The 16,246-nt window shown below is 38.2% G+C and overlaps 1 protein-coding gene across 1 annotated transcript in view; it reads left to right on the forward strand.

Annotated features, from left to right (window-relative positions):
- Nucleotides 1-16,246, forward strand: part of THSD7B (thrombospondin type 1 domain containing 7B) — a 908,978-nt gene that overhangs the window by 344,246 nt on the left and 548,486 nt on the right. The window contains exon 5 of the mRNA XM_024243556.3: nt 12,084-12,253. Coding sequence (XP_024099324.3) covers nt 12,084-12,253 — 170 coding nt within the window. The remainder of the gene's footprint in view (nt 1-12,083; nt 12,254-16,246) is intronic.

The raw sequence follows: 16,246 nt of genomic DNA on the forward strand, positions 1-16,246 counted from the left end.
AGACTCACCAAGGTTGAAATGAAGGAAAAATGTTGAGGGCAGCCGGAGAGAAAGGTCCTGTTACCCACAAAGGGAAGCTGATCAGATGGATAGTGGATCTCTCTTCAGAAACCCTACAAGCTAGAAGAGATTGGGGGCCAATATTCAACATTTTTAAAAGAATTTTCAACCCAGAATTTCATATCCAGCTAAACTAAGCTTCATAAGTGAGGGAGAAATAAAATCCTTTACAGACAAGCAAATGCTGAGAGATTTTGTCACCACCAGGCCTGCCTTACAAGAGCTCCTGAAGGAAGCACTAAATATGGAGATGAAAATCTGGTACCAGCCAATGCAAAAACATACCAAGTTGTAAAGACCATTGACACTATGAAGAAACTGCATCAACTAATAGGCAAAATAACCAGCTAGCATCATAATGACAGGATCAAATTCATACATAACCATATTAACCTTAAATGTAAATAGGTTAAATGCCCCAATTAAAAGACACAGACTGGCAAATTAGATAAAGAGTCAATACCCATCAGTGTGTTGTATTCAGGAGACCCATCTCACATGCAGACACACATAAGCTCAAAATAAAGGGATGGAGGAATATTTACCAAGCAAATGGAAAGAAAAAAAAAAAAAAGAAGCAGGGGTTGCAATCCTAGTCTCTGATAAAACAGACTTTAAACCAACAAAGATAAAAAAAAAAAGTCAAAGAAGGGCATTACATAATGGTAAAGGGATAAACGCAACAAGACGAGCTAACTGTTGTAAATATATATGCACTTAACACAGGAGCACCCAGATTCATAAACCAAGTAGTTAGAGACCTACAAAGAGACTTAGACTTCCACACAGTAATAGTGGGAGACTTTAATACTCCACTGTCAATATTAGATCAACGAGACAGAAAATTAACAAGGATATTTAGGACTTGAACTCAGCTCTGAACCAAGTGGACCTAATAGACATCTACAGAACTCTCCACTCCAAATCAACAGAATATACATTCTTCTCAGCACCACATCACACTTATTCTAAAATTGACCATGCCATTGGAAGTAAAACACTCCTCAGCAAATGTAAAAGAACAGAAATCATAACAGTCTCTCAGACTACAGTGCAATCAAATTAGAACTCAGGATAAGAAACTCTTTCAAAACCGCACAAGTACGTGGAAGCTGAACAACCTGCTCCAGAATGACTACTGGGTAAATAATGAAATTAAGGCTGAAATAAGTAAGTTCTTTGAAACCAATGAGAACAAAGACACAACATACCAGAATCTCTGGGACACAGCTAAAGCACTATTTAGAGGGAAACGTATAGCACTAAATGCAGACAGGAGAAAGTAGGAAAGATCTAAAATCTACACTCTAACATCACAAGTAAAAGAACTAGAGAAGCAAGAGCAAACAAATTCAAAAGCTAACAGAAGACAAGAAATAACTAAGATCAGAGCAGAACTGAAGGAGACACGAAAAACCCTTCAAAAAAAATCAGTGAATCCAGGAGCTGGTTTTTTGAAAAGATTAACAAAATGATAGATGGCTAGCCAGACTAATAAAAAAGAAAAGAGAGAAGAATCAAATAGACAAAATAAAAAATGATAAAGGGGATATCACCACTGATCCCACAGAAATACAAACTACAACCAGAGAATACTATAAAGATCTCTACGCAAATAAACTAAAAAATCTAGAAGAAATGGATAAATTCCTGGACACTTACACCCTCCCAAGACTAAACCAGGAAGAAGTCAAATCCCTGAATAGACCAATGACAAGTTGTGAAATTGAGGCAATAATTAATAGCCTACCAACCAAAAAAATTGCAGGACCAGACGGATTCACAGCCGAATTCTACCAGAGGTTCAAAGAAGAGCTGGCACCATTCCTTCTGAAGCTATTCCAAACAATAGAAAAAGAGGGAATCCTCCCTAACACATTTTATGAGGCCAGCATCATCCTGATACAAAAACCTGGCAAAGACACAACAACAACAACAAAATTTCAGGCCAATATACCTGATGTATTAATGCAGAAATCCTCAATAAAGTACTGGCAAACCAAATCCAGCAGCACAGCAAAAAGTTTATTCACCACAATCAAGTCAGCTTCATCCCAGGGATGCAAGGTGGATTCAACGTACACAAATCAATAAACATAATCCATCACATAAACAGAACCAATGACAAAAACCACATAATTATCTAGATAGATGCGGAAAAGCCCTTCGATAAAATTCAACACCCCTTCATGCTAAAAACTCTCAATAAACTAGGTATTGATGGAACGTATCTCAAAATAATAAGAGCTATTTATTACCCACAGCCAATATCATACTGAACGAGCAAAAACTGGAAGCATTCCCTTTGAAAACCTGCACAAGACAAGGATCCCCTCTCTTACCACTCCTGTTCAACATAATATTGGAAGTTCTGGCCAGGGCAATCAGGCAAGAGAAAGGAATGAAGGGTATTCAAATAGGAAGACAGGAAGTCAAATTGTCTCTGTTTGCAGATGACATGATTGTATATTTAGAAAACCCCATTGTCTCAGCCCAAAATCTCCTTAAGTTGCTGATAAGCAACTTCAGCGGTCTCAGGATACAAAATCAATGTGCAAAAATCACAAGGATTCCTATACATCAATAATAAACAAACAGCCAAATCATGAGTGAACTCCCATTCGCAGTTGCTACAAAGAGAGTAAAATACCTAGGAATACAACTTACAATGGATGTGAAGGACCTCTTCAAAGAGAACTACAAACCACTGCTCAGGGAAATAAGAGAGGTCACAAACAAATGGAAAAACATTCCATGCTCCTGGATAGGAAGAATCAATATCATGAAAATGGCCTTACTGCCCAAAGTACTTTATAGATGCAATGCTATCCCCATCAAGGTACCATTGACTTTCTTCACAGAATTAGAAAAAACGACTTTAAATTTCATGTGGAACCAAAAAAGACCCCATATAGCCAAGAGATATCCCAAGCAAAAAGAACAAAGCTGGAGGAATCACGCCACCTGACTTCAAACTATACTACAAGGCTGCAGTAACCAAAATAGCATGTTACTGGTACCAAAACAGATACATAGACCAATGGAACAGAACACAGACCTCAGAAATAACACCACACATCTACAATCAACTGATCTTTGACAAACCTGACACAAACAAGCAATGGGGAAAGGATTCTCTATTTAATAAATGGTGTTGGGAAAACTGGCTAGCCATATGCAGAAAACTGAAACTGGACCCCTTCCTTACACCTTATACAAAAATTAACTCAAGTTGGATTAAAGACTTAAACATAAGACCTAAAACTATAACACTCTAGAAGAAAACCTAGGCGATACCATTCAGGACATAGGCATGAGCAAAGACTTCATGACTAAAACACCAAAAGCAATGGCAACAAAAGCCAAAATTGACAAATGGGATCTAATTAAGCTAAAGAGCTTCTGCACAGCAAAAGAAACTATCATTAGAGTGAACAGGAAACCTACAGAATGGGAGAAAATTTTTCTATCTATCCATTTGATAAAGGACTAATATATAGAATCTACAAGGAACTTAAACAAATTTACAGGAAGAAAACAACCCCATTAAAAAGTGGGCAAAGGATATGAACAGACACTTCTCAAAAGAAGACATTTGTGTGGCCAAGAAACATATGAGCAAAAGCTCATTATCACTGATCATTAGAGAAATGCAAATGAAAACCACAATGAGATACCATCTCACGCCAGTTAGAATGGCGATCAATTAGAAGTCAGGAAACAACAGATGCTAGAGAGGAGGTGGAGAAATAGGAATGCTTTTACACTGTTGGTAGGAGTGTAAATTAGCTAAACCATTGTGGAAGTCAGTGTGGCAATTCCTCAAGGATCTAGAACCAGAAATACCATTTGACCCAGCCATCCCATTACTGGTTATATACCCTAAGGATTATAAATCATTCTACTATAAAGACACAGGCACACATATGTTTATCGCAGCACTATTCACAATAACAAAGGCTTGGAACCAACCCAAATGCCCATCAATAGACGAATAAACAAAATGTAGCACATATACAACATGGAATACTATGCAGCCATAAAAAAGGATGAGTTCATGTCCTTTGCAGGGACTTGGACGAAGCTAGAAACCATCATTCTCAGCAAACTAACACAGGAACAGAAAACCAAACACTGCATGTTCTCACTCAAAGTGGTAGTTGAACATTGAGAACACATGGACACAGGGAAGGGAACGTCACACACTGGGGCCTGTCATGGGGTGGAGGGCTAAGGGAGGGATAGCATTAGGAGAAATACGTAAAGTAGATGATGGGTTGATAGGTGCAGCAAACCCCCACGGCACGTGTATCCCTATGTAACAAACCTGCACGTTCTGCACATGTATACCAGAATGTAAGGTATACTACCAATAACAAAAGTAGAGGAGTCATGACCTGGAGTCTGCAGATACTGTTTTAGAAAAGAAACACTAGATTTCAAAGAATCTGGAATTGTTTCAATAGGAGACTCTTGCCTTTTTATTGGATTTGTCTATTACTGAGGTATTATTTCACGAGTCCCCATTGTGCTACTTAAAGACCTCCTGGATGGAAGGTTTGTTCCCCAGTTACTGTAAGAAAGTTAACGTACTGCTAAGTGCTGTATATGGCGATAGAAGTCTATTAATAATACATGTGTGGAGTTTGGCTGGCAAAGTCATTTGCTGAAGAGCAAAGAGCTTTGCACTTCACAGTAGCTTTCCATAATCAATAGTCCCACTTTATCCAATAAAAAATTACTGGAGCATATAAAATGTATAAAGCTTGATCAGTTCCCTTTATTTTAGTCATCTGTTCAGCAAAAAATGACAAGTTAATTCTTTTCTAAATGCATTTACAGCTTTAAAAGGACAACAGACATTATCATAAATTAGTCATGCTGCAGTACACTGATTTTTAATATACACATGCATTTAATTTGAATACCTTGCACTAGGGTTTCAATTCTAAGAATGTTTGCAAATCTATATGTGCTCAGTCAAAACATGACCATTAACTAATGCAATTGTTCTTTCAATCTGTCATAATTAAATCACTTAAAATTCTATTTTGTGTTGTTCTGCTTTAAATCTAAGCCTTTAGAAGAAGGAGCAAAGAAACCCACACTTTTAAGCAATTCCAAGCATTTATGAAAGTGATAAAGTTTAGATGTCAAAGGACAGAGGTTGCTTTCAAGCTGTGATGGTCCTGGTTCTATTTTAAGAATAGTTTCTTAAATGTGCCTACTTTTCTAATTTTGGCTTTGCTAATTTAGGATGCCTCTACTTATTGCTTCACAGCTATAAATTCCTTCCTTCTTTTGTCCCCCTTTCCTCCCTCAATTTAGGAAATATTTTAATTATGCGATTCCTTAGGTGGGACAGCATCACTCTCAGGAAGTCAGGCCAACCACTTGAGTTGTTTAATTCTAAGGTCTAGACTCAGCTTCTCTAATCCAAAGTTTGTATCCTGTATCTCTTTATGAGAACGTGCATTTCCTCAGTTACAGGAGAGTCCCTTCTTTGACTAATTTTGATTTGTCATTTTAAGCTGCATCTACCTTTTGAGAATGATAACATATTAAATCTTAACTGTTTCTACTCATGCAGATACACTTGTGAACCATTTCCTGAGTAGACTTAAATTATAAACTAAACATAGAGAAATTGGGCAATGAGTATCAGGCATGGGAGAAAAAAGTTCAGAAGACAAATGCTAGGAGGTAAATGAAGAAAAATGAAATTTCACAGCTATAATACATGATGTCCTTAATATTTGTGATTTTGTTCCCTTTCCTGAGCTGTCTTACCTAAGAATTCAGTGCCAGGAAATTTTGCTGCTAATACGTGGGTCAAAAACAAATTTGGAATCATCCATCACTCCTCTCTTTCTCATTCCAGGTCTAATCCATTAGAAGGTTGTCTCCACCTTCAAAATATATCCCGGATCTGATCTCTTTGCACTACATTCACTATGACTGCTGCAGTGGAAGCCACCATCCTTTCTCCTAGACTGGCAAAGACCTTCAAATGTATAATTTCTTCCACCTCCCTGGCTCCCACAGCCTATTACTTCCCTCAGTAGCCAGGTGATCCTTAAAAAATTAAAATCACATCATCATGTCACCATTCTTCCCAAAATTGTCCAGTGATTTTCCAGCATATTTGGAATAACACTCACAATCTGTCCTCTGGCCCAGTGATCAAGCTTTTTGGTACCAGTGACCAGTTTTGTGGAAGATAATTTTTCCATAAACTGGGACAGGGGGATGGTTTCAGGATGATTCAAGTGTGTTACTTTTATTTATTTTGCATGTTATTTCTATCATTATCACCTTATAATGAAATAATTATACAACTCACCATAATGTAAAATCAGTAGGAGTGCTGAGCTTGTTTCCCTGCAACTAGACAGTCCCATCTGGGGGTGGTGATGGGAGACAGTGATGGATCATCAGGCATGAGATTCTCATAAGGAGGGCGCAACCTAGATCCCTCTCTTGTGCAGTTCACAATAGGGTTTGCACTCCTGTGAGAATCTAATGCTGCTGCTGATCTAACAGGAGGCAGAGCTCAGGTGGCAATGTGAGTGATGGGGAGTGGCTGTAAATACAGATGAAGCTTCACTTGCTCACCTGCTGCTGTGAGACCTGGTTCCTAACAGGCCGCTGACCAGTACTGGTCTGTGGCTCGGGTGTTAGGGACCCCTGCTCTGGCCTATGAGGTTCCATATAACGTGGCTCTTGACTACTCTTTATGTCCTGTCTCTACTATTCTCCCCTTGACCCACCTGTCTTAACCACACTGGCTTCGGTGCTATTTCTAGATGGTGCTGGGCACTCTGCCTCCCTGGGGACTTTGGACAGGCTGCCCTTTTCTCTGCCCAGAACACCACTTGCCCACCATCCTTATGCTCACTCCCTCATTTTATTCAGGACTCTGAGGATTTCCCTCGTCATGGCACTGAAATATCTCTTCTCATCCATCTCTCTCTCCCCACCCGGTAACTGGTGCCATGCCATGTATTGATGCATTTATGTCTGTCTATCCCACCAGAAGGTAATGTTCCCAAGGTCAGGGGCTTTCTCTCTCTCACTGCTGTGTCTCTGTTGTCCTCGGTGCTTAGCTGTGGCTCAACAATTACTTGTTGAAAGAAAGGATAAGTGAATGCATGGATGAGTAAGTGATTCACTTACTGTTTGGACAGGCCTATTTCTTTTTCTAGTCAACCTGCTTTTTAGCACTTTTCAGGCTTCAGTCTTCCATGCATATCTTTATCTTAACTAAAATGTTCTTATGGGAGTTATTCTTCCTGTGCATCCAGTATTTGAGTTATTAGCATTCCCTTTCTCAGAGGTTTGGGGTTCAAAGTGGCTGACAATGTGCTCTCTCACTCAAAGTAGGGACATCAGAGCTGTTTTTACATAAATGGAGGGCAGGTTTCTCTAACATTTAGAATGAGCAGGGAGCAATGTTGGGAATTTGATTTTGGGGCCTTGAAAAGACATTCTTCTTCAAAAAGTTATCTTTTGCATCTTTTAGTGGGAATTTGAATTTACACAATTAGAGATTCCTTTACTTATGTTTTATTTCTCTTTTAACTTGCAATTACAGCCATGCACTCCATAACATTTCTGTCAATGGTGGGCCAGGGACTGCATATATGATGGTCCCATAAGATTATAATACTTTATTTTTGCTGTACCTTCTTTATGTTTAGACATGTTTAGATATGCAAATACTTGCCATTGTGTTATAGTTGCCCACGGTATTTAGTAAATTGACATGCTGTACAGGTTTCTAGCCTAGGAGCAATATATACCATATAGTCTAGGTATGTAGTAGGCTACACCATCTAGGTTTGTGTAAGTGCACTCTATGATGTTTGCAAAAGGATGAAATTGCCCAATGACACATTTCTCATAACATATCTCTGTCATCAAGTGAGACAGGACTATCTCCTGAAAGTGCTAAAATTCATCCCTAGGTGACCACAGGGATCTAATTATAAAATGATTGATTATAATATATTCTCAAACTGTACTTGTATTTGAGATTAGAAGAAAAGTTATTTTGGCAGTATGAAATATAATTGGTCAGCAGATTATATTTTTGTTTACACCCAGAACACACTTCCTCAGACCAAGGTCAACATTGACTTGTCCTTGTAATGGCTAGACAGGTAGCTACCCATTGTCTACTGAAATTGCATTCTGTACTACTTGATTGAGCTTTCTGGACTATCTGATTGAGTAAATGGGTTTGCCATTTACCGTTTTAATCATTTTATTATGAAGTGTCATTTTATTATGAAGATATGCTTCAGAATCAGGCAAACCTTGCTTTGAACCCTGCTTTCACTGATGTGACCTCGGAAGAGTTACTTACTCTTCATGCCAATTCTCCCATCTGTAAAAGGAGAAATAAGATTTTCTTCATAGGGTTGTTGGGAGGATTAAATGAAGTAATGCCCCTAAGTTCATTAGTGCATGCCTGGTACAGAGTAAGCAGGCAGAAAGTGCTGACTATTATTTGTACTACTTGGAGGATCTGCCTTGATACCCTAGTAGTCCAAACAAATTAATGCCTTGTTTATTCTGTTTAGCCAGACACTTTGAAAAAAGCACACTGATTCACACTCTCATGTTGGTAAGGGGCTATGGAAACTGACATTTTTTCATTCCATGGCCATTTACTCTACTTGAGGCATTTCCATAGCCAATTTTGAAGATCTGTCTCAGAGGAGGTAGGACGCTGGCCTTTGCAACTCCCCACATTCCCTTTTAACCAGGAGGGCCAAAGGAGGGTGCTTTGAAAGGCTTCAGAGTTGGGAGATGGGAGGATGAAAAGGTCTGGTCTTTGACATGGGCTTAGCCATTAAAGAGAGTGTTCCAGGCATCAGAAAGCTGACTTTTCTGGAGGCTGGAGGACTATCGCTGTAACAACTTCTAAAGGAGAAAGGGAGTAACGTTTAGCTGAGTGCGCTCCTTTGATTTGTTATTCTGTCAGATCCTAGCGACACTTTCTCTGGTTGGAGCAGCTCAGGATGTTCAGTTTTCATGGCTGCCGGGATGATTTGTGACTAAACATAGATAGGGCTTTTGAAAAAAAAAAAGAAAAAAAGTTGAGCAAAGACTATGAAAAGACCCATATTTTTTAAAAAAGGAATATAGAAGTCGTTTATTGGTGTGGTTTTTCCTCTCCCTCTTGTTAGGTTGATATTTTCTGTGAGGTAATAAAAATAAAATGGCAATAGTGATAAATGTCTTCTCTAAAGGATTTATCATTTGCCAGTGAATGGAACTTGGGTGTTTTTGGTTAATGAGCTACCAACAAGTTTTTTTGTTACTTTATATACAGATATAGTCAGTAACCTCTTGTTTTCATTTTTCTTCGTAATAACTTCCCAAATTTCTCCATTGCTAATCCTTGTAGGGTCATGTTAAATTAATTGCAAAAGCAGTTTATACAGAATGCCCCATTCCTTTCAAACAAGTAAAAAAATTACTATAATCTAAACTTTATATTTCTTTTTTGCTTTTTGTTGAATTGTGGTTGCTGGAACTTAGACCATGGCAACTGTGGATTTCTAATATTAAGACTTTTGATGAAATCAATGAAATCCTCATAAATAAAATGTTAATGTATGTGTGTGTGTGTCTGTGTGTGTGTGTGTGTGTGTGTGTTTTCCACATCAGCAATGGGCAAAAGGCACATGTAGAAGGGATGCAAGAAGAAAGGGAATGGACACTTATTGCACATTTATTATATGTCAGACTCAATGATTGGTATTATTATCTCCCTTGTACAGGTAGGAAAACAAAATTGGACCCAAGTCACTAACTAGAAAGTGGTGAAATTCTGATTCAAACCAAGTTGGTTGGACTCCAAAGCATACTTGTCATCTGTACCACACTATCCTCTTTTTGCCTGTCTTCTTTGTTAACTATATCATAGAAGTCTCTGAGTCAGTGGCTGTATCTGACCCCCTTGTTGAGGCCAGAAAGTTCTTCTTTTGGGGAACCCTTGGAAGAAGAGGGTTTGAAATGAGATCTTGGTAATCATCCACCCCAACATTCTCATACCCCATTTTATTTTGCCCTGGATGAAAGATCTATCCGTGCCCTGAAACTGGAAATCTGAGAAACAAGCCTTCTGCTGAGGTGGCCCTGAAGAATAGGAAAAGGACTGACTCTGTGAGGAGAAAGGGTTTCAGAGCCCCGGCTCTGGAAAAGAACTATCCCTGTGAAGAAATGAACTTCTCTTTATTTCTCATACCCAGGAATTAGAAATATATTGTTTTGTGGGGATTTTTTTGGTGTGTGTGTGTGTGTGTGTGTTTTTTGTTTTTTTTGTTTTTGTTTTTGTTTTTTTTTCTTTCGGAGTTTTGCTCTCGTTGCCCAGGCTGGAATGCAATGGTGCGATCTTGGCTCACCACAACCTCCGCCTCCCGGGTTCAAGTGATTCTCCTGCCTCAGCCTCCCGAGTAGCTGGGATTACAGGCATGTGCCAACACACCTGGCTAATTTGGGATTTTTAGTAGAGATGGGGTTTCTCCATGTTGGCCAGGCTGGTCTTGAACTCCCGACCTCAGGTGATCTGCCTGCCTCGGCCTCCCAAAGTGCTGGGATTACAGGCATGAGCCACCATGCCTGGCCAGAAATATATTGTTATTTATATTCACCTAGCAAAGGAAGGACTTGAACTCTGCACTCCAAACTCTTGTCTGCCTGAGTGACTAATTCATAAGGCTAGGGGAAAAAAAGTGAAAATTAAGTAGTGAGGCTGAGGGAGAAAAACTCATGTTACAACAAATCCCAGAGGACTGTCCAAATCCTTTTTCTATGATGGGCTTTTCACAAGACTAACAATTCTCAGCTGATTCTTAGCTTTCAGGCTTTTTAGAATGATGACATTCATTGTTAGGGATTTGTCACTATGAGGTTTCTTGGAGATTTGCTTTCTTATTTTGACATCTGTTACTTGATTTCAATTTTACTCTAGTTTTTGTAAAGCCAGGATCTTGGTGACATATGATTACTTTTATGGCTGGTTTTTCCTCTTTTTTCTTTTAAACAATCACAAAGTTGATAAATTTTTCTTTAAATATGAAATGGGACAGCAGATATGTGAATGTTACTTAGGCTTTGTTTATTGTTCAGAATTTAATGAGTCTCTCAGTGTTTTTACGAATGCCACAAGGTTATATTAATGCTGTGGGCTTAAAGAATGCGGTAATAATCCACAAAAGGAAATTCTGTCTAAAATAATTCTCCAGGTATGAATGTAGTAGTGTGATAGTTGTTTTGTTTTCTGTACATTGTATACAAACTCCATTGTGTTTTCCTCCTTATTTGTGGGGGTGTATGTGTGTATTTGAGTATTAACCAGTTATAAACTAGGGAGACATATTCCTATATCAGTTTATATAACAGTATGGCTGCATATGTAAAAAAGTATTAATCAGTTATATATAGTGGCACGGTATTAACTCATTTTTAATACATATACTTTTATGTGAATGACATGAAGTCAAATGGGTAAAGAGTTTCTTATATCAAGAAGATTGAAAAGTTGGAGATGGCTGTATGTAAAATAATATATTTACGACTTCACACATTCACACACTGTCTTATTAAGAAAGAAAAGCCAACTTTCACACAAAGTCATCTGAAAGTCTGTGAAGTGAAACCCCATGACAAGTTCAGCTATCAAGAATTAGGCTCATTCGGTTTCCAACTCCTCTCTCTATTCCCTCACTCTCTTCCAGCTTCAAGGCTGAGACACACTCACTGTTTATCTGTATCACGTTCCTTTAGTCTGGTCATCCTGTGCTATTGTCATGATGGGCTGCTGGATGTTTTTTTTTCTAGGAAATAAAAGGGATTTAGTAATTCAAAGCTAGTATACTTCTTTATCCACAGGCAAAGATTTGGTCCTAGAAAGAGAGATTATGCCTCTTGATGTCATGACTTAAGTTTTCCTCAGAGTTTTATATTTTTCTTACTTCTTCTTCTTCTTTTAAATAAACCAAACCAAACAGGTATTCCTGGAGAACTTCTGAATGGAAAGAATGCCAAGTCTCTCTCCTCCTCGAGCAGCAGGATCCCCACTGGCATGTGACAGGACCCGTGTGTGGCGGTGGGATCCAGACCCGGGAGGTGTACTGTGCCCAGAGCGTACCAGCAGCTGCCGCACTGAGGGCCAAGGAAGGTAGGCAGCCAGTTCCGGGACAGATGGTGCGCTGCTGGTTGGAAGGAAAATCTCTCCAACTCTCCAAGTATTCTTCTTGAAATAACTGACACTTAGCATTCACAAATTTAATATTTATTTTGTTGACCATTTGTATGCCACCCCTAAGTTCTTCCACTTGTAACACTTGGGATAGTTAAAAATAGTAGCAAAAATAATATGTCTCCCAAGAGTCACTGTGAAAGTTAAAGGAGAAAATGTAGTTAGGGTGTGTAGCATAGATAAATGCTACAAGCTAAAGGTCTGGTATGCCAGGAATGAGTCAGTAATGAATGAATAACATTCTTTTTTTAAAAAATTTTTTGCTCAAAGGAATTTTTATGTGTGTGAATTTTTGAATGTGGAAATTTCTACAAACATATTCCTTTCAAATGTCAAAGATCCAGAGTTTTGTCGCCAAGTTTTAATTTTTCTGAAGAAACAGAAGGAAGAGGAGAAAACAGTAGCTTCCTCCATAATAAGCTCTCTAATTGGTGGGTGTAACCCAGCAATAGTGCATTTGTTTCAGAGTGCAGATAGTGATAATATTTAGAGACTGGGAAACTTGCTCGGATTTATGTAAGTCAATTGGCTGAGAAGTCATGAGTAGACAAGGAAGCTTCCACTCTAGAAGAATTTGTGACCTGTTCTAACCACATTGGAGAACACAAGCAGTACTCCCTGCAGAAGTGGTAAAGGTGGGAGTGTTTCCTTGGGCTTGCCAGGTAAGAGGACATATTTCCACTGTGGGCTTTGGTTAGGAAGGCAAGATGCAAATTTTCTTGCTATGGTAATGCATCCATTTAATTCTGTAAAGCTTGTCATGCTAGACGTCTTTTTTTGTGTGACATAGCCTTGCAGAGTTCATAGGCATCTGTGACCATAGCCTCAGACAAGGTACCTGATGGGATGGTTCTTACAGACTGCTTAGCATTTTGCTTCAACAATTGGTGCTAAAAGGCCACATTGACAGGGCTACAGCTGTTTTTGAAAATAATGATTGAATTTTCTTCCTTCTCTAATTTCACTTTGGAAAATTACAGCTTAAACACTTTTTATTTCAGGGCAAAACATGACTATAGTTACTCCTCTGAATTTGTAGAAACAGAATTTAGATTAAAAGGCTCCAGGTTAGTTTTTCAAACCTTGGTGATCTTTCCATTCCAGCTCCTCTCTTCTTTTCTTTGACTACCGTCTGCTGTTGGAGGGTCTTCAGGGATCAACATATAAATAAAACTTGTATAGAATTGATACATTATGACCTACCTATTTTTCAGCTTCAACTTTTAATCTGCTATTGACATTTTCATCTTTCTGAAGTTTCTTTTGTAAAAATAGCTTTTCTTATGGATCACCTATTTCTAAAGTTTCTTCAGGCTTAGTCTTTCTAGCTTTTTGAATGGAAACTTACTGGGCAGTTATAATTAGGAGGAAAGTGGAAGTCTGGTGTTCTAGAATTGGGAATTAGATGCTTACATAGTGTGGGGGTGCAGGTGGAATAGAGAAGGGGTGTTAATTGCAGAGTGAGCAATCTATCAAGCCCTAGTACAATCTACTCCAAGCACCTAAAGAGGAGGAAAATGTCTTAGGCCAAAGCACACTTGGAAATTAATATCTGTGTTCACAGGAAAACAGAAAGTACTTAGAAAGCTGTAAGTCTGATAGTCCAGTTCTCAGGGGGAAAGGCTGGATGTGGGACGTGGATGTAAATACATAGATGTGTAACACGACCGTATACTCCTGTACAGAGCTGAATATAGCGAGTAAAACTATGCTGGATAACACAGCACGGCTGCCATAAAGGCACTGTATAGCTTACTGCTTACCTTAGTAGTTGTTATCAAAGGTTTTATTTTGCTATGGTGTGGAAGTGAACCAGCGGGGTTGTTCGCCCATTACTTTCCTTTCTTATAAATGCTTTCACTTCTTACTGTTATCATTTATAGATGTACCTTGACAAATCTGGAATGAGAATTTCTTCTTGGCCCCCATTAAACACAAAGGAACAATTGAATTTTTATTGTTAGGAACCTGTGAGTATTTGCCCAGTGAAGTAAGCAGAATATAAATATTTTTAATCTGTCAATGCAATAATAAAGGCCAAAATTGGATACATTTTTAGCATTTCAGTTTCTGTGAACATCAAATTATTAATATTTATTGTTGTTATGTTAGATATTCATACTTTGGAGGGAGAAAGCATTTTAGTAGTATTGACTTTGGAAATTCCTTTGTGAGTCCCTATTGACATCCCCACAAGGTTAATTTTCCCCTAGACTCAAGGATACTCTTTCTCTATTCACTCTGGAGTGTGACTGTGATTGCTTAACTTTTCTCCCATACAAAACTGCATCATCCACTGGTGATTTAGCAGCTCTGATTCCAAGCACCTGATTTTAGAGGAATTTACAATCTTGGGGGGAAAAACAAACTTCATTTCCATGGATCCTTCATGTAATAGAATGCATATAATTTCTAGATGCTATAATAATAATTTTAAAAAATGCTAATCCCCTCCCAAGGGTCTCCAAATCTCTTGGCCTAGGCTGGATGCTGAAGCTAAATCCTGACATTGATATGGTCCTGTTGATGACTTATTTTTGGTGATGTCTCATTCCTCATTGAACCTCAATTCATGATGCTTGCTGCAAGAGTATAATAACACCTATAGCATATTTAGTTGATACTGTTGTTCATTGTTCATGTGGTGTTTTAAATGCAGCCAAAATAGTGCTGTAATAATCAATGTATGTATTACCAGTAATATTAGCCAAGCCAATAGAATTGGGAATGAAAATGTAGAGAACTATTTATGATTTTGCTTAACACTTGTTGTTTTAAAGAGAATAGTGTTTCTCTTTTATAAATCAGAAGCAGCAGCACAAGTGATGCTTACCTGCAAAATAAAAGCTTGAATTTGGTAAGACCACTTTCTTCTTGCCTTTTCTCAAATAAAATTAAAGCCACTCAGTTTGCATTCAACAGTCCTTTCTCAGAAAGTAGAACATGAACCAAGGAATGCACTTTCGAAATCTAATGAAGACCAGGGCAAATTTATTCCATGTATGGCAATGTGGCCTAGAGACTAGGATATCAACAAATATAAATTTAAGTGACATAGAAGTAGATATGCCATATATTCATATATGGTAAAGCAAAATTTATTAAAGCAGTAAACTATATTTAAAAATCCAGAAAAATTTTTGGTATGGTTGTAGTGGAGCATTCTACATTGCTTGAATTTTCTAAAATATATATTTCAGATTTTCTACTGATAGCATATTAAAAATGGAACACAGTTTAGCTATGAATTGTTCAATGCATTAGTTGCCCCCTCTGCACTAATAAGATTGTCTTCATTCTGGCCTCAGAGTTGGCATTAAGAGTACATGACCACATAAGGGCACACATTCTGGAATGCTAAGTTGTATTAGTCCATTTCCGTGCCACTGATAAAGGCATACCTGAGACTGGATAATTAATAAAGAAAAAGAGGCTTAATGAACTCACAGTTCCACATGACTAGGGAGGCCTCACAATCATGGCAGAAGGGGAAAGGCACGTTTTACATGGCAGCAGACAAGAAAGAATGAGAGCCAAGCAAAAGGAGTGTCCCCTTATAAAACCATCAGATCTCATGAGACTTATTCACTACCATGAGAACAGTATGGGGCAAACACCCCCGTGATTCAATTATCTCCCACCGGGTCCTTCCCACATCTTGTGGGAATTATGGGAGCTACAATTCAAGATGAGATTGTGGTGGGGACACAGCCAAACCATATCATGAGTAGTATATGGAAACTTAATATATTTCAGGTTCTGGGTTTTAATTCTGACTTTGAAGGAAATGTAGTAAACCACATAAATGTTGTACCAGTCTTCTAGTTCATTAATTTGATTTTGAATATGTTGATTTGGTGAGTAAAATTACATGACAATCAAACATTTATTTGTTTAAAAAAATTATGTGCC

Source organism: Pongo abelii, chromosome 11, assembly GCF_028885655.2.
Source record: "Pongo abelii isolate AG06213 chromosome 11, NHGRI_mPonAbe1-v2.0_pri, whole genome shotgun sequence".
NCBI classification, from domain to species: Eukaryota; Metazoa; Chordata; class Mammalia; order Primates; family Hominidae; genus Pongo; species Pongo abelii.